The following is a 22,533-nucleotide window of genomic DNA, read 5'->3' on the forward strand; positions in this document are numbered from 1 at the left end:
TTAATACTCAAGCTAAAATGTCCACTGTCCACTGCAGCATGTGAATGTAATGAAAAGAATAAAATCTGAGCCAACCAGCTGTTAAAATGTTGTCCAAGTTCCAAAAAATTCCAGGATTTTCCAGAATTCCTGGTTTTCCAAAGCTTTATTTCCACCCTTTTTCCTGGCGACTACTTCTCCCACGTTTTTAAGGTATTTTAACCGTTCCACCGTCAAAACATTTCTCTTAATCAGGACAAAAAACAAAGTTGTTTTTTGAAATGGAAAAATTCCTGGTTTTCCCGAAATTTCATAAAACCATTTCTCAATTCAACATGTTACTACTTCAACATTTCTCGACCGATTAAAAAAATTCCAACACCAACCATTTCAACTCATTCAGACCATTCCAGTTTTTTTTACCATTTTAAAAAAATTCCCACTTTTCCCGAAATGTCCACATTTTTGGGAAACTCCCATCAAAATCAATGGGACATTCTTCAAAGTTCCACAACTTCCAAATGTTTTATCTGATTCAAACTGTTCCAACTTCAAAAATATTCAGTCTGTTTTCCTCATCTAGTTTAATAATTATTCTCTGCATTTGACACATCACCCTTGATCACCCCCGGGGAGGTGAGGGGAGCAGTGAGCAGCAGCGGCGGCCGTGGCCAGGAATAATTTTTGGTGATTTATGTGACAATCATTGGTACTTTAACTTTTAACTTTAATATTTAGAACGCATGAACATAAATACAACCGTCGTCATCTTTCATGATTGTGAACGATAGGCAAAAGTCCAAAAAAAAGTGCAGTTCCCCTTTAAGATAATCAGTTAACGGTAATAACCTCTAATTACATCAGAGATACATTTCATCTTACGGCGCACATCCAACTCAGTAAACAACACAAGTCTCCTCTGTCTGTCACTCAGTGGAGAGTAGAGAGGAAAAACCTCACACTTGCGGGCAAATATGTCGCTAGTTGTATCTCTCGGCGCCAAGTCCTTAAATCGGTTGTAAAAAGTTGATCAATTTGGCACTGGAGTCCGTTGGAAACACTGACTTGCAAAACCGCTCTAAGCAGAAATACACATTTTATTGGCTCTTACACCGCGCCGACTAGAAGCGGAGAGACGCTGTGCCTTAATGTTGCCCAGAAAATGAGGCGACAACAAACTCACATGTGGAGAGCTTTTAACCACATTCGCTCACAAGGTAGGGGAGGATTAGTCATTTTCAGGATATCTGAAACATTTTTCCCCATTTTCATTATGTGGTAAACCCAAGAACAATTTTCCAGGTTCTCCAGGACCACAAATAATATATGGACTATAAAAGTGTGAACATACTTGCCAACTGTGATGTGGAAGTTTCCGGCCACCTTGTTGACGTACAGATGTCCATGAATCCTGCAGGCGGTCAAAGATATGCTGCTGTCCATGCTGAAAAAAACATTAGTTTTAAAGAGTGTGGGTCAGTGCCTTTCCACATCCAGCAGATGGTGCTGTTTGATCTCATTTCAGAGACTCAACTGTGACATGTCTGTCAATATTTATAATGCGGTTTACAGTTATTTCCTCAGAAAACTGGTTGAGATGGAATTAACATCAACTCTACTGGTTGTAGCCAGCAGGCATGTGATTTGAACTTAATGAAAAAGACTGAAAATAAGCCAAGGGTTTAGGGGCCGCAGGTCCAGGGTGGTACCCTGGTGAGGGAACATGGGGGTACAAACAGTACAAACAATGTTTATTCTACTAGCTAACTTCCTTTATCTGAATAGCCATTTGTGATTTATAGCATGAAACAACAAATATCTTGTTGTATATGTTTCAAAATGATTCAGCTATGTAATGTCAAAATATATATATGTTTCAGTCACTATGTTATTTAGTCACTACAGTAAATACAACTTGTGTTCACATCCACAGGAACCACATGGGTTAGCCTACTCTATACAGTATTTACAACCTTACTAGTGTTCACTTCACAGCCACAGATGGTTAATCTACTTATTGACAGTATTTACACATTACTTTGTCTGTTTCAGTCACTATGTTATTTAGCCACTACAGTAATTACAACTTGTGTTCACATCCACAGGAACCACATGGGTTAGCCTAATCCATACAGCATTTACAACCTTACTAGTGTTCACTTCACAGCCACAGATGGTTCATCTAGTTATTGACATTATTTACACATTACTTGGTCTGTTTCAGTCACTACAGTAATTACAACTTGTGTTCACATCCACAGGAACCACATGGGTTAGCCTACTCTATACAGTATTTACAACCTTACTAGTGTTCACTTCACAGCCACAGATGGTTAATCTACTTATTGACATTATTTACACATTACTTGTCTGTTTCAGTCACTATGTTATTTAGTCACTACAGTAATTACAACTTGTGTTCACATCCTCAGGAACCACATGGGTTAGCCTATTCGATACAGTATTTACAACCTTACTAGTGTTCACTTCACAGCCACAGATGGTTCATCTAGTTATTGACATTATTTACACGTTACTTTGTCTGTTTCAGTCACTATGTTATTTAGTCACTACAGTAATTACAACTTGTGTTCACATCCACAGGAACCACATGGGTTAGCCTACTCTATACAGTATTTACAACCTTACTAGTGTTCACTTCACAGCCACAGATGGTTAATCTACTTATTGACATTATTTACACATTACTTGTCTGTTTCAGTCACTATGTTATTTAGTCACTACAGTAATTACAACTTGTGTTCACATCCTCAGGAACCACATGGGTTAGCCTATTCGATACAGTATTTACAACCTTACTAGTGTTCACTTCACAGCCACAGATGGTTCATCTAGTTATTGACATTATTTACACATTACTTTGTCTGTTTCAGTCACTATGTTATTTAGTCACTACAGTAATTACAACTTGTGTTCACATCCACAGGAACCACATGGGTTAGCCTACACTATACAGTATTTACAACCTTACTAGCGTTCACTTCACAGCCACAGATGGTTCATCTAGTTATTGACATTATTTACACATTACTTTGGCTATTTTTGCTTTGATGGCTCTGACATGAGCCTTCCTGGCAAATTTCTGAGGAGCTTGCATTTTCCTTTTTGTTTCTGCTTTAGTGGATTCTGCCTTGGATTTTATAGCCAATTTCTGACCTTTCACCACTTCTAACTGCTACAAATGCAAAAATCATGAAGAGTACAAACAATGTTTATTCTATTAACTAACGTCCTTTATCTGAATAGCCATTTGTGATTTATAGCATGAAATAACAAATATCTTGCAGTCACGTTGTTTATGTTTCAAAATGATTCAACTATTCAATGTCAAAATATAAAAAGTAGAAATAATGAATAAAATGTCAGCTACTGTCTTGTTGTAAAACACAGATGAATATGAAATGTCGCATTTAGGCCGGCTATACTGTAGCAAACATGTCTGCCACAATCATGAGTGTTCTTAAATGTGTATTCCACCTCTTCCACGTGGGCTTACATGGTAAACAACTCAAAAGTCGGAAATTGTTTTATCCAGGCGCATACATTTGTCCAAATGTGTCCAAGTAGACACATGGTGGGTTTCCTGGACGTGGTCTACATCGCTAAAAGAAACAAATCCCTCTGCCATCTTCCACTAGTTTTATTTAATAAATAAATCGCCCGCTTGAATATTATATTCCCTTTTCTCTTCTCCGACTCTCTCGTCGTCATTTGTGCTGTCTGTTGTGATTTCCCTTCCTGGTTCCAGGACCCGCCCTATCTTGCCTCTGATTGGCCTGTCCCTAATGTTTTGCCCTAATCTAAACCAATGGTGACTCATCATAGTAAACAACAACCAATCATGGACGTTCTTATACGTAAACCAACCAATCATCATTGATGTTTCCCGTGTAGTTTGTCCTCTGCCTGTGGAGTTGCTTCGCTACGTCGCTTCCATCTTTAAGTTGATCATTTTTAATGGAAAACCGTATTTTTTACCACTACTACTAACTGTTAGAATAATTGTTTCTAAATTATCACAAAAGCTTTTTATTACATTGAGTTCCTGGCAGGGGGACGGGAGCTGTCTTTGGGGCCTACCAGGAGGAAGGCTCGTAAAACTCCACTGTGACTTCAAAGCGGACAGATGGCAGGATCTGCCCAATTTCCAGACGAACTCTTTTTGAAGTATTTTACAAACTCTTTTTGAACTATTCTACGACATCTTCTTTTGAACTGTTCGGCAACCAAAGGCAACGCTGTTTACGACCCACTTCCCTCTGGAAGCAGCTGTGGTCAGGTGGGGGGAGAAAGTCAAATAAAGAAGGAGTAGTGCAATCTTTTGGCAGAGCGTGGGTGACACTGTAAGAGGTTACAGGTCGACACGTTTTCTCCTCAATATTGCATACCTGCCAACTTTTGAAATCAGAAAAACCTAGTAGCCAGGGTCCAGGGGTTGCAGGCCCCGGTAGGTCCAGGACAAAGTCCTGGTGGGGGGTTCAGGCTTCGCCCCCCCCGACGCAAAATGATTATTAGCATTCAGACAGGTTAAAATGTTGCTAAAACCATCACTTTTCTATCAGTCACAGTGACTTTTCAAAACAAAAATATTACAGCAAAAATCTTATGGGTTGATTGACATGTTTATTCTGTAAGCTAACTTCAATAGTTTGAAATTATTTTGACAGTTAATGCCAGTTATCCTGTCAACCTTTCACAAGACTTCAATTTGTTAATTGAAAGTATAAACAGTATAAACACTTTTTACAGTAAACAAATGGTAAAACAGTACTAAACAATTCCATTAAAAAAAACATTGGTGTCATTATTAACTTTCTGTCCGAGCTTGTATAATCTACTGCCTTGTTCAATTGTATAAAATATTCTGTGCCTAAAATTCACATTTCTATCACAATTATCATACTGTAAACATGGTAAGCTAACTTCATTAAAATTAATAGTCATGTCAATAGCATGGAATTACAATTCAAATGTAGTTTTTTTGTAAGCCTTTCAAAAGAATTCAAAATATGAAAAATTAATGAAAATTAATTTAAGCCATCGGACACTTGAAAAGTGGCACATCACATCTCTAATGTAATCATTTTAACTTTTCAACAGAAATAGCACTGCAAAAATATTAAGGACATAGTTCTGTATTTTGGTAGTTCTGCTGTCAACATTTAACAAGATTTCTTCAACTTGGACTTGAAAGCATAAATATTATAAACACTTAACAGTATAACAGTACTAAACAATTCCAATAGATAACATTGGTGTCATTACCTTTTTGTGGCTAAAATCCAAATGTATCCAAAGAATCTGTTTGGGCGACGAAAAACGTTGAAAGTTTTCCACTTGTATCGCTAGCAACGGCATTAGACTTGTGTTTTTTTGTCCCAACGTGGTCTTTTACATCGCTAATTCCTCCGTGTCCGATCGAAAAATCTTGTCTGCACAAGGTGCAATTCGCATAGTTTTCACCCTTTTTGGAACGGATAATTATTCCCGGATAGGCTTTTGAATATTCTTCACGGAATGACTGCAGTTTTCTTTTCGGTTTAAGACTCGTTTGCGATTTTTCTCCGGCTGATTCCATGATCGTTCGCTCGTTTGGAAACAATGGCAACTGGTGCCTCGTGCTTGGCAGCGGTGCTATAAATAGCCTCGCGCATGGCATTCGAAATGGCTCGATAGGAAGTTACGGGAAGCAGTGTCGATTGTCATTCGTGAATAAAAACTTTTTAAAACTTTTTTTTTTTTAATTAATGAAAAAACGTATTTTTTATCACTGCAACCGTAAACCGGAATAGGTTGATGAAAACCGTACTAATTACGGGAAAACCGGAGTAGTTGGCAGGTATGATATTGAGTCCAAATTGAATTCTGCCTCGGTTTGATTCTTTGCCTCTTGTCTTGTTTAATAGATGTCATCAGTGTTTCAACCTGATACTAACAACCGTAGTTATTGGCAGGTATGACAAAGAGACGATCAAGATTTTAACACACATTGTAGGTCGAAAAAAACAAAAAAACAAATATTTTTTATTTTTACAGAGATAAAAAAAGACGGATTTTAGACTATAGACGGACAAATCACACGCCTGCATTATAAAATACGAGAAGATTAGCACCTGCCAGACTGAGCAGCTGGAGCTCCTTTCACCGCACTCTTGAAGATCAAATCCTGCAGGGAGTGCTCCACCCTTAACCGTTCCTGGATGTGAAGAAGAGTCCTGCAAAAGTTTTTCAAAAAGAAATAAACAAACATACAGAGAGACAATTATACTCGTGTTTAACATACTTTGCTGATTCCTTTATGTTTGTGGTTCACACTGCTTGTATAGTGCTCGACTAAACTGTGATATGCCCAAATGAATAGCAGATATTCTGAAGACAACATTGTAAATAGTGACTTTTTCACTAATTTCCTTTTATCTCCAATAAAAGTGTGTAAAATAGTTTGTTTCCTCCAAATGTAGGACGCTGAAAGACATCATCGAGTCTACTTACATGTGCCATAGTCTTTGCTGTGGCGACAATTCGAAATTGACCTAAAAATGTAAAGAGAAAAAAAAACAGTTTATTAAAGAAAACAAGTAAACAATACACAACAACGGACATTTTAATTATCCTTAAGTTATTTTATCGTTCTTAAGCGCAATTTTTCAGCTGTTTGGACACATTTGCTTAAGAAAGGTGTCAGAATAATTGTATCTAAGTTATCCAAAAAACTTTGTGTTGAAATGAGTTCCCGGCGAGAAGACAAAAGCTGTCTTTGAACCTACCAAGCAGAAGGCTTGTAAAACTCCACTGTGTAGGATGGGAGGCAACATGAAGGTGTTCTGTTTCTTTCATGTATTGTAATCAACGGAAAGATATTGTCTTGACCCAAGAACTACAAAAGCGGAGAGGAAGCAGGACCAGACTCCACTTCAGACGACCTCTTTGAACTGTTTTACGACCTTTTCTGTGAACTGTTTACCACCTTTTCTGTGAACTGTTTACGACCTTTTCTTTGAACTGTTTTGTGACAAAGGCGATGGCTGTTTACGACCCCTGTCCCTTAGAAACAGCTGTTGCCATGTAATCAGGGAAAGTCCAAATAAAAGAGGAGGCGTACAATCTTTCGTCAGAGCGTGGTGAGACCGTCTTGTACAGTCCAGGCGTCTCTCCAAATTAAATTCTGTCTCTGTTTAATTCCTTGCTTCTTGTCTTGTTTAATAGATCTCATCAGTGTTTGAACCTTACATGTAATGTAGTAACATTCATAATAACATGTAATATATACACGATGTAAGTATATATGTAATGTAGTAACATTCATAATAACATGTAATATATACATGATGTAAAAGATATTGTCTTGACCCAAGAACTACAAAAGCAGAGAGGAAGCAGGACCAGACTCCCCTCCAGGCGACTTTTTCTCTGAACTGATTTACGACCTCTTCTTTGAACTGTTTTACGACCTTTTCTTTTGAACTGATGTAATCAAAGGCGATGGCTGTTTACGACCCCCGTCCCTTAGAAACAGCTGTTGCCATGTAATCAGGGAAAGTCCAAATAAAAGAGGAGGCGTACAATTTTTCGCCAGAGCATGGTGGAAGTGTACAAAGAGTACAGTCCAGACGTTACTCCTCAATTGAGGCAAATTTAATTCTGTCTCTGTTTAATTCTTTGCCTTTTGTGTTGTTTAATAGAGGTCATCAGTGTTTGAACCTGACAAAGGGGTCCACGAACATGTGGTGTTGTAGAAGTATATTGTACTCACTGTTGGCCTTAACGCACTTTTTGTGTCTTTTTACGCATTGAAATCAAAAAGGAGGCGCATTTATGGAAGTCCGCGCGTCCCCGGGACGCAGATTTTTTTTGTAATTTTTTTTTTACCGACCCTGCCTTCTCTGGGTCAAAACTCCGGTTTGCTTGTTCTTTTATCGATTATTATAGTCAACTTTGACATCCACAGGAAATCACGAGAAAGACACGAAAAGACGCTTGTTTGCGGCACTTTTTTATTTTTTAACCTGCAAAAGCATTATGATTAATCCTTCATCTAAACGGGAAGATATAAACATCCCATCAGTCGGCATCCCGGTGAGAACAGACTTTGTAGAATAAGTGATTGTTTCATTATGTTTGTATTTTGTTTTGCTTATTTAGCACTTAGAAATACTTCTACCGGTGTTGTTTTTGAAGGGTAAAGCGAACGTTGTGATGCGTCCGTGAAATGAATATGCTGTATGCTTAAAATGAGCAGAACACGTAAATATTACGTTATTATGAATGTGCCTGTTACTACATTACATATATACTTACAGCATGTATATAAAAGGTTTTTAGAGCGCTTTATAGGCGCAATAGAGACTCCCATCTGCTCCATTGTTAGCGGAATATTGCTAGTGTTTATTTACGAGTTAGAATGCATAAAAAAAGAAAAACACGTGTGCTCGTCTTACATATAGATTGTGAACAATAGACAAAATTCCCCCAAAAAAGTGCAGTTCCCCTTTAAATTCAATCATTTTTAAAGAAGATTTCGAAGACCAATAGGAACATTTAAACCACTCACTGGTTCATATTTAAGGCCGTCAGAAGCGACCATGGTCTCAGCCAGGTCCAGAACATCTGCACCTATATCTGCAGAATCAAAAACACACATCAAGATTAAGTACACACTCAAACATTTGACACACTTGTAGAATCTAATACATGCACGGTATCAGAAATGTATTAATTATTGTACATTTTGAAGTATTATCTGACATGTTTGTCATTTGTGGAAGTGGAACTGATCGTCATACCGGCAGATGTTTCATTAAACGGGGGTCAGCAACCCGCGGCTCTTTAGTGCCGCCCTAGTTGCTCCCTGGAGCATTTTAAAAAAGGTTTGAAAATGGAAAAAGATGGGGGGGGAAATATTTTTTTGGTTTTAGTATGTTTTTCGTTTGAGGACAAACATGACACAATTCTTCCCAAATGTTAAGAAGCTCACTGTTTAATATGTTTGTGTGTATGCTTCACTGATGACACTATTTGGTCAACATCGTTTTCTCCTACTAATTTCGGCGGTTCTTGAACTCACCACAGTGTGGACTGTGATGCAACAGTTTGTTTACATGTCAAATCTTCCACTCCTTTGTCTCATTTTGGCCACCAAACCTTTTAAACTGTGCGTGAATGCACAAAGGTGCGCTTTGTTGATGTTATTGACTTGTGGGAGTGTTAATCAGGCATATTTGGTCAGTGCATGACAGCAAGCTAATCCATGCTAACATGCTATTTAGGCTAGCTGTATGTACATATTGCATCATTAGGCCTCATTTGTAGGTATATCTGAGCTCATTTAATATCCTTTACTTTTATCTTCTTTGTATATAATCTATATTTGCATGTCTCATGACACATTATCTTTATGTAATATTGGCTGCATTTCAGATAGTTGTTTGTGTGCCATGTTGTTCCAGACCACAGCAAACATTACCTAGCTTGCCGAAGATTGTAATAAATCTATTAGAAGAAGACAGCCTGACGCTTCCTTTAACTTGGACACACACATCTATACCTTTGGCCATTAAAAGCCAGTCATTTCCAGGAGTTATCTCACCTTCTGAGTAGCCTCTGATTTACTAATGGTTTCTAATGTTGTAAAAATGTGTAGAATAAATATTACATTTCAACATTTCTGTCAATGAAGATTTGCTTCAGCCTGCGACACAGTCATTTTGATAGTAGGCTATTATAGCTAATATAGACACTTACATCATGTGTTGTCTTCATTATAACACTTACATAAGACTTTTAAAGTCATTTTGATAGTAGGCTATTATAGCTAATATAGACACTTACATCATGTGTTGCCTTCATTATAACACTTATATAAGACTTTTAAAGTCATTTTGATAGTACCGTAGGCTAATATAGCTAATATAGACACTTACATCATGTGTTGCCTTCATTATAACACTTATATAAGACTTTTAAAGTCATTTTGATAGTAGGCTATTATAGCTAATATAGACACTTACATCATGTGTTGTCTTCATTATAACACTTATATACGGCTTTTACAGTCATTTTGATAGTAGGCTATGATAGCTCATATAGACACTTACATAATGTGTTGTCTTCATTACAACACTTATATAAGACTTGTAAAGTCATTTTGATAGTAGGCTATTATAGCTAATATAGACACTTACATCATGTGTTGTCTTCATTATAACACTTATATAAGACTTTTAAAGTCATTTTGATAGTAGGCTAATATAGCTAATATAGACACTTACATCATGTGTTGTCTTCATTATAACACTTATATAAGACTTTTAAAGTCGTTTTGATAGTAGGCTATTATAGCCAATATAGACACTTACATCATGTGTTGACTTCATTATAACACTTATATACAGCTTTTACAGTCATTTTGATAGTAGGTTATGATAGCTCATATAGACACTTACATAATGTGTTGTCTTCATTACAACACTTATATAAGACTTTTAAAGTCATTTTGATAGTAGGCTATTATAGCTAATATGGACACTTATATCATGTGTTGTCTTCATGATAACACTTATATAAGACTTGTAAAGTCATTTTGATAGTAGGCTAATATAGCTAATATAGACACTTACATCATGTGTTGTCTTCATTATAACACTTATATAAGACTTTTAAAGTCATTTTGATAGTAGGCTAATATAGCTAATATAGACACTTACATCATGTGTTGCCTTCATTATAACACTTATATAAGACTTTTAAAGTCATTTTGATAGTAGGCTAATATAAACAAACAAACAGTCCTTGTTATCCAGAGTTTTTTGTTGAGAACGACCAAATCATAAGTGACAAGAAGATGATTGCTGACGGCTTCAATGTGTTTTTTGTTAAAGTTGGGCCTGAGCTGGCAAAAAAAATCCCAATTAATGATGTACAGCCTATGGAACTTATTGGAAAAAATCCTTACTCGATGTTCCTTACTCCGACTGTCGAAAAGGAAGTTTTAGAGATTATTCATAAAAGCAAGAACAAAACATCACGTGACATTTATGACCTCGACATGAGGACGGTCCGGAATGTAGCGGAAGAAATCATCAAACCATTCACATACATCTGCAATTTATCTTTTCAACTTGGACAATTTCCTTCACAAATGAAACTCTCAAAAGTCATCCCCATCTTCAAATCTGGAGACAAACACCACTTCACAAATTACCGGCCCGTCTCCCTTCTGCCACAGTTGTCAAAAATTTTGGAAAAATTATTTGATAATAGACTTCGTGGCTTCATTGAAAAACACACATTATTATCTGATTGTCAATATGGGTTCCGACAAAATAGGTCAACTTCATTAGCTTTAAGTGATCTAATAGAGAACATTACTAATGGTATCGAGAAAAACAAATTTGTTTTAGGAATTTTTATTGACCTGCAAAAGGCTTTCGATACCATTGATCACCAGATTTTGGTAAACAAACTGGAAAACTATGGCATAAGGGGAGTGGCAGGGAAATGGCTGAAGAGCTACTTGAATGAGAGACAGCAGATTGTTCAGATCGACCAACATCAATCTACACTCATGAACATAACCTGTGGAGTCCCCCAGGGGTCGATACTGGGACCCACACTATTTATAATGTATATCAATGAAATATGTAAAGTATCAACACTGCTGAAGTTCATCGTCTTTGCTGACGACACAACCATTACATGTGCAGGTGACGACGTTAAGCAACTTCTGGCCTCTGTAACTGAGGAGATGATCAAGTTAAAAACTTGGTTTAATACCAACAAATTGTCTCTCAATTTAAAGAAGACCAAAATCATGCTCTTTAGCAATCGCAAAAGTGAAATACCCATCAGGATTGTTATTGATGATACACCAATAGAATATGTTCAACAAAATTCATTCTTAGGAGTGGTAATAGATGAAAATATATCATGGAAGCCTCATATAAATTACCTGAGGACAAAAGTTGCTAAATGTGTTGGAATGATGAGGAGATCATGTCATTTATTGAACACCAATGCTCTGCTTTTATTGTATCATTCATTTATTATGTCATATCTAAACTATTGTGTTGAAGTCTGGGGAAATTGTTATAAATCCCATCTACAGCCTTTAGTCACTCTGCAGAAAAAGGCCATTAGGATTGTGTCCAATGTTCACTACTTACATCATTCAAATCCACTATTCATGGAGTTAAAGCAACTTAAACTGCACGATGTGATCAATTTTAAAACTGCTCAAATTATGTTTAGGGCATCCCAAAACTCTCTACCATCCAATATACAAAACCTATTCCAGGATAGAGATGCTCATCATAGTTACAGTCTAAGAGGAAACAACAAATTATATTTGCCTAAATTTAGAACAACTTTAAAATCAATGTGCATTTCAGTGCGTGGAGTCTGTGGAACAACTTAGGGGACGAGTTAAAAACCTGTTCTAACATGATTACATTTAAAAGACTGTTTAAAAAAGAAGTACTGAAGAAGTACGAGGAGGAAAGAGAGTGATGCCCTCAGCACAGAGCGATGGGAGAGAGGTGTATGGTCAGAGAGTGTTTGGGCCTGTGTGTGTGTGTGTGTGTGTGCGTGTGTGTGTGTGTGTGTGTGTGTGTGTGTGTGTGTGTGTGTGTGTGTGTGTGTGTGTGTGTGTGTGTGTGTGTGTGTGTGTGTGTGTTTTGTCTCGTCTTGTCTTGTTTTATAGTAACAGTGGTACTATTGTATTGTTAGTGTACAGGAGCTTTTCTTGTTTTGTTTGTATAGTATTGTTCTTGTATTATATTGTTTATGTTAAATGTGGAATGAGTGAGAGGGGTTGGGATATTATAAGCATTTGCTTCATCCAACCCCTTTTCAAGCCTTGCATAAATGTCCCTGCCAAAATGTTTTTTAAAAAAAAGTGTGTGTTGTACTGTGCAGGTTTGAAATAAATAATTCAATCAATCAATCAATCAATATAGCTAATATAGACACTTACATCATGTGTTGCCTTCATTATAACACTTATATAAGACTTGTAAAGTCATTTTGATAGTAGGCTATTATAGCTAATATAGACATGTGCTGTCTTCATTATAACACTTATATAAGACTTTTAAATTCATTTTGACAGTAGGCTAATATAGCTAATATAGACACTTACATCATGTGTTGTCTTCATTATAACACTTATATAGGACTTTTAAAGTCATTTTGATAGTAGGCTATTATAACTAATATAGACACTTACATCATGTGTTGCCTTCATTATAACACTTATAAAAGACTTGTAAAGTCATTTTGATAGTAGGCTATTATAGCTAATATAGACACATGTGTTGTCTTCATTATAACACTTATATAAGACTTTTAAAGTCATTTTGATAGTAGGCTATTATAGCTAATATAGACATGTGCTGTCTTCATTATAACACTTATATAAGACTTTTAAATTCATTTTGACAGTAGGCTAATATAGCTAATATAGACACTTACATCATGTGTTGTCTTCATTATAACACTTATATAGGACTTTTAAAGTCATTTTGATAGTAGGCTATTATAACTAATATAGACACTTACATCATGTGTTGCCTTCATTATAACACTTATAAAAGACTTGTAAAGTCATTTTGATAGTAGGCTATTATAGCTAATATAGACACATGTGTTGTCTTCATTATAACACTTATATAAGACTGTAAGTCATTTTGATAGTAGGCTATGATAACTAATATAGACACGTACACCATGCGTCGTCTTCATTATAACACTTATATAAGACTTTTCATCTTTTTGCGGCTCCAGACAAGATTTGTGTTCTGTATTTTTGGCCTTTCAACATTTTGGGTTGCCGACCCCTGCATGAGAAGAAGGTATGGATGTACCTAATGAAGTGTCCCCGTGTTTGTATCGATGATGAGTTCAAATCGAATGACTTACACTGGCATCTCATGGCTACTGTGATGTCGATGTTTATCCGCAGTTTGCTGCACCAGAACAGAAAATAACACATTTAATAAGAAATGACAACAAGTAATAGACTGGTTTTAAACATTTTAAACATAGTCTGGCAAAAAAATCCTATATTTAACTTACAGATTTCCAGACAATCAATCAAACAAGAGGATAAAGTAAGACTTTTGGGCGTTACACTTAGTAATACACTTTCGTGGTTCGAATATATCAATCAAATTGTTGCTAAGATGGGTAGAAGTATCGCTGTGGTTAGGAAATATTTTTTTCCTGTGTGTAGTGTTTTAGTTGTTGTCTTGCGCTCCTAATTTGGTGGCTTTTTCTCTTTTGTTGGTATTTTCCTGTAGCAGTTTCATGTCTTCCTTGACCGCTATTCCCCACACCTGTTTTGTTTTTAGCAATCAAGACTATTTCAGTTGTTTTTATCCTTCTTTGTGGGGACATTGTTGATTGTCATGTCATATTCGAATGTACTTTGTGGACGCCGTCTCTGCCCCACACGCTGTAAGTCTTTGCTGTCGTCCAGCATTCTGTTTTTGTTTACTTTGCAGCCGGTTCGGTTTTTGTTTCTTTCTGCATAGCCTTCCCTAAGCTTCAATGCCTTTTCTTAGGGGCACTCACCTTTTTGTTTATTTTTGGTTTAAGCATTAGATACCTTTTCACCTGCGGTAGATAATGGATGGATGGTGTCAGAATAATTGTATATAAGTTATCACGCAACTTGTTTGCTTGCAGTTCAGGTGGCCCTGGTTACTATCCACGTGTGCTCACAAAGCTGTCCTTCTTATATCATGCAAAGGCGGACAGCTTGTAAATCTCCACTGTGTGTCTGGAATATGCATCGCCGTAAAAGTGTCTGTTTTTCAGATCTGTACAGCCACGCGAGGGGCCTTATCAGGACCCGAAGTCTCCAAGAAGATAAGGCGGATGAGCATAGAAGGGGCAAACCTGACACCGCTCCAAGCACATTTTGTTTCAACTGTTTATGAACCAGTGCTAGGCTGTTGCATAATGTGACCCCTCCCTGTGTAATCAGGGAACGCCTAAATAAATGGGGAAGCGCGGGAACTTTTTCCTCAGAGCGTGGGGTGACACTGTGCGAGGGTGCAGTTCCACTCGCTCTCCTCATGAGCTGAATTGAATCCTGTCTCTAGTTTGATTCCTTGCTTCTTGTCCTGTTTAATAGATAGTTTGGTGTTTGAACCTCCATCCATCCATCCATTTTCTACCGCTTGTCCCTTTTTGGGGTCGCGGGGGGGTGCTGGAGCCTATCTCAGCTGCATTCGGGCGGAAGGCGGGGTACACCCTGGACAAATCGCCACCTCATCACAGGGCCAAAACAGATAGACAGACAACATTCACACTCACATTCACACACTAGGGTCAATTTAGTGTTGCCAATCAACCTATCCCCAGGTGCATGTCTTTGGAGGTGGGAGGAAGCCGGAGTACCCAGAGGGAACCCACGCAGTCACGGGGAGGACATGCAAACTCCACACACAAAGATCCCGAGCCCGGGATTGAAGTCAGGACCTTCGTATTGTGAGGCATATGCACTAACCCCTGTACCATCGTGCTGCCCGTGTGTTTGAACCTGACAGATGGAATTAGGTGAAATTACATACCGTATTTTTCGGACTATAAGTCGCACCGGACGAAAATGCATAATAAAGAAGTAAAAAAACATATAAGTCGCACCTATTTGATAAAACCCAACAGCAAGAATAGACATTTGAAAGGCAATTTAAAATAAATAAAGAATAGTGGACAACAGGCTGAATAAGTGTACGTTATATGAGGCATAAATAACCAACTGGTATGTTAACGTCACATATTATGGTAAGAGTCATTCAAATAACTATAACAGTGGTTCTTAACCTTGTTGGAGGTACCGAACCCCACCAGTTTCATATGCGCATTCACCGAACCCTTCTTTAGTGAAAAATAAAATGTTGTTTTTTTTTCAAATCCAGGACAAAGTTATATGTTTTTGGTAACACTTTAGTATGGGGAACATATTCTAAGTAACAAAGACTTAATTTAGAGTTTTTTGGACACTAGGGGAACATATTCTAAGTAACAAAGACTTAATTTAGAGTTGTTTGGACACTAGGGGAACATATTCTAAGTAACAAAGACTTAATTTAGAGTTTTTTGGACACTAGGGGAACATATTCTAAGTAACAAAGACTTAATTTAGAGTTTTTTGGACACTAGGGGAACATATTCTAAGTAACAAAGACTTAATTTAGAGTTTTTTGGACACTAGGGGAACATATTCTAAGTAACAAAGACTTAATTTAGAGTTGTTTGGACACTAGGGGAACATATTCTAAGTAACAAAGACTTAATTTAGAGTTTTTTGGACACTAGGGGAACATATTCTAAGTAACAAAGACTTAATTTAGAGTTGTTTGGACACTAGGGGAACATATTCTAAGTAACAAAGACGTAATTTAGAGTTATTTGGTTAGTGTTAGAGGGTTAGGGTTATAATAAGGCCATGCCGAATAAGGCATTAATAAGTACTTAATAATGACTAGTTAAGAGCCAATATGTTACTAATTTGCATGTTAATAAGCAACTAATTAATGGTGAATATGTTCCCCATACTAAAGTGTTACCATGTTTTTTTTACTGGTGCACAAAATGAAGCGTGCATGAACATCACCTTGTTCAAACAACAAAACCAACACAGTGCATAAACTCACAACAAATTACACACCTGCAAATCAGTCTGACGTCTGCTGTTGCCATACCCGTAATACGCCGATAGGGAGAAGTTTTTATTTACACGATGAGTCGGGTGTGTTTTGACCTCCGCCGAACCCCTGAGGCCGACTCACCGAACCCCTAGGGTTCCATCAAACCCAGGTCAAGAACCACTGTACTATAACATATAGAACATGCTATACGTTTACCAAACTGTCACTCCTATGAAATCTTATACGTCTAGTCTCTTACGTGAATGAGCTAAATAATATTATTTGATATTTTAAGGTAATGTGTTAATAATTTCACACATAAGTCCATACTTGCCAACCTTGAGACCTCCGATTTCGGGAGGGGGCGGGGGCGTGGTTAAGAGGGGAGGAGTATATTTACAGCTACAATTCACCAAGTCAAGTATTTCATATATATATATATATATATATACATACACACACATATATACAAACACATATATATATATATATTTTTTTTTTTTTTTATATATATATATATATATACAAGAAATACTTGACTTTCAGTGAATTCTAGCAATAAATATATATTTATTTTATTATATATATATATATATATATATATATATATATATATATATATATATATATATATAAAAGGAATACTTGAATTTCAGTGTTCATTTATTTACACATATACACACACATAACACTCATCTACTCATTGTTGAGTTAAGGGTTGAATTGTCCATCCTTGTTCTATTCTCTGTCACTATTTTTCTAACCATGCTGAACACCCTCTCTGATGATGCATTGCTGTGTGGCACGCACAAAAGTGCTTTCATCAAATGCACTAGATGGCAGTATTGTCCTGTTTAAGAGTGTCACAACATTGCTGTTTACGGCAGACGAACTGCTTTACGGTAGACGAAAACGTGACTGCTGTTGTTGTGTGTTGTTGCCGCGCTGGGAGGACGTTAATGAAACTGCCTAACAATAAACCCACATAAGAAACCAAGAACTCGCCCTCGATCATTTTACACTTATAACGTGATTGGGCAGGCACGTTGTTTATATTGTGGGAAAGCGGACTCAGGTCCGCATGGAGCTGGAGGGGACGTGGCCTCCAGCTCCGCCTGAATTTCGGGAGATTTTCGGGAGAAAATTTGTCCCGGGAGGTTTTCGGGAGAGGCGCTGAATTTCGGGAGTCTCCCGGAAAATCCGGGAGGGTTGGCAAGTGTGCCAACAATAAACCCACATGAGAAACCAAGAACTCGCCCTCCATCATTCTACAGTTATAACGTGATTGGGCAGGTACGCTGTTTATATTGTGGGAAAGCATGGACCTGAGTCCGACTGAATTTCGGGAGATTTTCGGGAGAAAATGTGTCCCGTGAGGTTTTCGGAAGAGGCGCTGAATTTCGGGAGTCTCCCGAAAAATCCGGGAGGGTTGGCAAGTATGCATAAGTCGCTCCTGAGTATAAGTCGCACCCCCGGCTAAACTATGAAAAAAAATTGCGATTTATAGTCCGAAAAATACGGTAATCTCCCACGGCACACTAGTGTTCCGTACTGTAGTGATGGGTCCGGCAACACCGATGCATCGGCGCATGCGTCGAGCTCATAGAGCAAAACCCTGTGTCGGTGCGCGTACCGCTTTTAGAAAGTCACGTGACCGATCATGAGCTGTTTTGGTCACGTGACCGATACGCGAACTGTGTCGCACTGACGCCTCCTCTGTGCCCTGTGAGCGGCTCTTTTCTACAGCCGGAGAAAAAATATAACTAAGAAGAGAAATCGTCTAAAATGTAATACGTCGGAAAAAAAAATTTTTTTTATAAAAATGTGTAAAAAAATTAAATTAAAAAAATTCCCAGTCCACAATCATCCACAACATGTTCTCTTAGATTTCCATGTTATGATACATGTTCACATTATTTATTGACTGTATCTAAAAAAGATAAAAATATATTTTTATTTAAATGAAGATATGAAATAATCCTAAATGAAATACTTGGTTTATATTATTGTATATACTAGGGCAGGGGTCACCAACGCGGTGCCCGTGGGCACCAGGTAGCCCGTAAGGACCAGATCAGTCGCCCGCTGGCCTGTTCTAAAAATAGCTCAAATAGCAGCACTTACCAGTGAGCTGCCTCTATTTTTTAAATTTTATTTATTTACTAGCAAGCTGGTCTCGCTTTGCTCGACATTTTTAATTCTAAAAGAGACAAAACTCAAATAGAATTTGAAAATCCAAGAAAATATTTTAAAGACTTGGTCTTCACTTGGAATAAGCGGTAGAAGATGGATGGATGGATGGGTCTTCACTTGTTTAAATAAATTCATTTATTTTTTACTTTGCTTCTTATTACTTTTAGAAATACAATTTTAGAGAAAAAAATACAACCTTAAAAATGATTTTAGGATTTTTAAACAAATACCTTTTTACCTTTTAAATTTCTTCCTCTTCTTTCCTGACAATTTAAATCAATGTTCAAGTAATTTTTTTTTTGTTTTTATTGTAAAGAATAAATATTTTAGCTTCTGTTTTTTCGACGAAGAATATTTGTGAAATATTTCTTCAAACTTACTATGATTAAAATTTAAAAAAAATATTCTGGCAAATCTAGAAAATCTGTAGAATCAAATTTAAATCTTATTTCAAAGTATTTTGAATTTCTTTTGAAATTTTTGTTCTGGAAAATCTAGAAGAAATACTGATTTGTCTTTGTTAGAAATATAGCTTGGTCCAATTTGTTATATATTGTAACAAAGTGCAGATTGGATTTTAACCTATTTAAAACATGTCATCAAAATTCTAAAATGTATCTTAATCAGGAAAAATGACTAATGATGTTCCATAAATTCTTTTTTTAATTTTTTCAAAAAGATTCAAATTAGCTAGTTTTTCTCTTCTTTTTTGTCGGTTGAATTTTGAATTTTAAAGAGTCGAAATTGAAGATAAACTATGTTTCAAAATTTTATTTTATTTTTTTGTGTGTTTTCTCCTCTTTTAAACCGTTCAATTAAGTGTTTTTTTCATCATTTATTCTCTACAAAAAACCTTCCGTAAAAGGAAAAAAAAATGTACGACGGAATGACAGACAAATACCCATTTTTTTTATATATATATACATTTATTTATTTAGCTATTCTTGTTTGAATCACACTTACGTGTAACTTACAAATGACAATATATTTATTTATTTAATAGTGTATCAAACTGGTAGCCCTTCGCATTAATCAGTACCCAAGAAGTAGTTTTTGGTTTCAAAAAGGTTGGTAACCCCTGTACTAGGGCAAAAAATCAGTCAGTTGAGTCGGTCCATAGGTTGCCTGTAGGGATTTTTTAATGTCCAGCAGATGTCAGTATTTAGTGACACAGTATCGACACAAGGCTGCCCTTTGTCACCGATTCTGTTCATAACTTTTATGGACAGAATTTCTAGGCGCAGTCAAGGCGTTGAGGGGATCTGGTTTGGTGGCTGCAGGATTAGGTCTCTGCTTTTTGCAGATGATGTGGTCCTGATGGCTTCATCTGGCCAGGATCTTCAGCTCTCACTGGATCGGTTCGCAGCCGAGTGTGAAGCGACTGGGATGAGAATCAGCACCTCCAAGTCCGAGTCCATGGTTCTCGCCCGGAAAAGGGTGGAGTGCCATCTCCGGGTTGGGGAGGAGATCTTGCCCCAAGTGGAGGAGTTCAAGTACCTCGGAGTCTTGTTCACGAGTGAGGGAAGAGTGGATCGTGAGATCGACAGGCGGATCGGTGCGGCGTCTTCAGTAATGCGGACGCTGTATTGATCCGTTGTGGTGAAGAAGGAGCTGAGCCGGAAGGCAAAGCTCTCAATTTACCGGTCGATCTACGTTCCCATCCTCACCTATGGTCATGAGCTTTGGGTTATGACCGAAAGGACAAGATCACGGGTACAAGCGGCCGAAATGAGTTTCCTCCGCCGGGTGGCGGGGCTCTCCCTTAGAGATAGGGTGAGAAGCTCTGCCATCCGGGGGGGAGCTCAAAGTAAAGCCGCTGCTCCTCCACATCGAGAGGAGCCAGATGAGGTGGTTCGGGCATCTGGTCAGGATGCCACCCGAACGCCTCCCTAGGGAGGTGTTTAGGGCACGTCCGACCGGTAGGAGGCCGCGGGGAAGACCCAGGACACGTTGGGAAGACTATGTCTCCCGGCTGGCCTGGGAACGCCTCGGGGTCCCACAGGAAGAGCTGGACGAAGTGGCTGGGGAGAGGGAAGTCTGGGCTTCCCTGCTTAGGCTGCTGCCCCCGCGACCCGACCTCGGATAAGCGGAAGAAGATGGATGGATGGATGGATGGAGTATCGACACAGTATCAATACTGTTTTGCAATGTGTCGAAACGCTTCATGGCGCCTCATCAACCCATCACTACCGTACTGTTATTTATTTATTTATTTTGAGAATTGTCTTTTCCTTGTTCCTTTTGTTATTTGCAACTGGATTTGTGCATTATATTATTTTACTTTGAGCTTTTGAAAAGGACCCCCAGGAAGACTGGCCTGGCGTTTGTGCGTCGGCTAATTGGGGATCAACAATAAACAAGAAACAAAATAAACAATAAACACCTGCTGAAGTCTTTGTCCACCTCGTACTCGTATTTCATCCAAGTGTCTCTGTACACGAAGAACTCCAGGAAGGCGAGAACAGCCATGGCACTGAAGGCAATCAGCGACACTAAAACAGAGAGAGGTTCAGCGGGTGTGAAGGAGAGATTGTGGCCGCCTCACCTGTGCCGCCGCTGGCTGACGACTCCACGTAGCTCTCGGGGACTTTCGGGAAAGCGTCCAGCTCTTTGACCAGCGTCAAGGCTTTCTTTTTGCTCAATCTCCTCATCTTGGTGAGCTTTCAGCCGTCACTGCCATAAACAGAAAATGTTGTCCGACGACTTTTCCTCTTTTTTTTTTTTTTTTTTGGTGGCCGGAGAGTCAACTTGGCGCCATGACAGCCGCTAGCCAGCAAGCTAGCATGGAGGTAGCTCGCTTGGCTAACTCCGGGCGAACGCGACTGCGAGTGGACTGAACGGTCAATTAGTTTGTCCTTTTGAGGTTTACTTTGTCAGCTTAGTCGAGGATAGGAGGTCATAAATTAAGAAAACCGTGAGGGGAAAACGGACAAGTGGAACAGGTTTTTGAGACTTCCTGTTTAGGGAAGAAAACCGCACACATTTTTTGACTTAGCGCCCACTAGCGGTGGGTGGTCACAAACGCCAAGGTAAGACACGGTTATTGGTTATATGGTTCCCTACACAGACATCTTATAAGTAGACACAACATTGGCTGCTGTGACGCGAGAAATTGGGCCGCCATCTTGAAGTGGTGATGAGGAGCCGGCGAGCAGCCTAAACTGACAGTTGACCGGTAGAAAACAAAGATGGTGTTCAGCGTTTAGGAATCGGGGGGATTACTTTTCACTAGAGATGTCCGATGATATCGGCCTGCCGATATTATCGGCCGATAAATGCATTAAATGGCCATATCGGAAATTATCGATATCGTTTTTTTAAATTATCGGTATCGTTTTTTGTTTTTTAATTAAATCAACATAAAAAAACACAAGATACACTTACAATTAGTGCACCAACCCAAAAAAAACTCTCTCCTCGTTTCTTTCTGTTATTAATATTCTGGTTCCTACATTATACATACTTGCCAACCCTCCCGAATTTCCCGGGAGACTCCCGAAAACCTCCCGGGACAAATATTCTCCCGAAAATCTCCCGATTTTCAGCCGGAGCTGGAAGCCACGCCCCCTCCAGCTCCATGCGGACCTGAGTGAGGACAGCCTTTTTTCATGACAACAGGGTGACAAGAACTAAATCATCCAGACTAGAGATAAATTGTATTATTATGTTTACCTTACCTAAAAATAAA

General features: G+C 38.2%; 1 protein-coding gene across 1 annotated transcript in view; it reads right to left on the reverse strand.

Moving 5' to 3' along the window:
• The window catches only part of ergic2 (ERGIC and golgi 2), a 44,564-nt gene extending 22,609 nt beyond the window's left edge, over positions 1-21,955 (reverse strand). Inside the window, exons 1-7 of the mRNA XM_061924557.2 lie at positions 21,391-21,955; positions 21,229-21,337; positions 13,915-13,961; positions 8,552-8,619; positions 6,493-6,533; positions 6,114-6,215; positions 1,331-1,423 (exon numbers count right to left, since the gene is read on the reverse strand). Of these exons, the coding sequence (XP_061780541.1) occupies positions 1,331-1,423; positions 6,114-6,215; positions 6,493-6,533; positions 8,552-8,619; positions 13,915-13,961; positions 21,229-21,337; positions 21,391-21,496 (566 nt within the window). The 5' untranslated portion in view covers positions 21,497-21,955. The remainder of the gene's footprint in view (positions 1-1,330; positions 1,424-6,113; positions 6,216-6,492; positions 6,534-8,551; positions 8,620-13,914; positions 13,962-21,228; positions 21,338-21,390) is intronic.
• Between the last annotated feature and the right edge of the window lie 578 nt (positions 21,956-22,533).

This window comes from Nerophis lumbriciformis, linkage group LG29, assembly GCF_033978685.3.
Source record: "Nerophis lumbriciformis linkage group LG29, RoL_Nlum_v2.1, whole genome shotgun sequence".
Classification (NCBI taxonomy): domain Eukaryota; kingdom Metazoa; phylum Chordata; class Actinopteri; order Syngnathiformes; family Syngnathidae; genus Nerophis; species Nerophis lumbriciformis.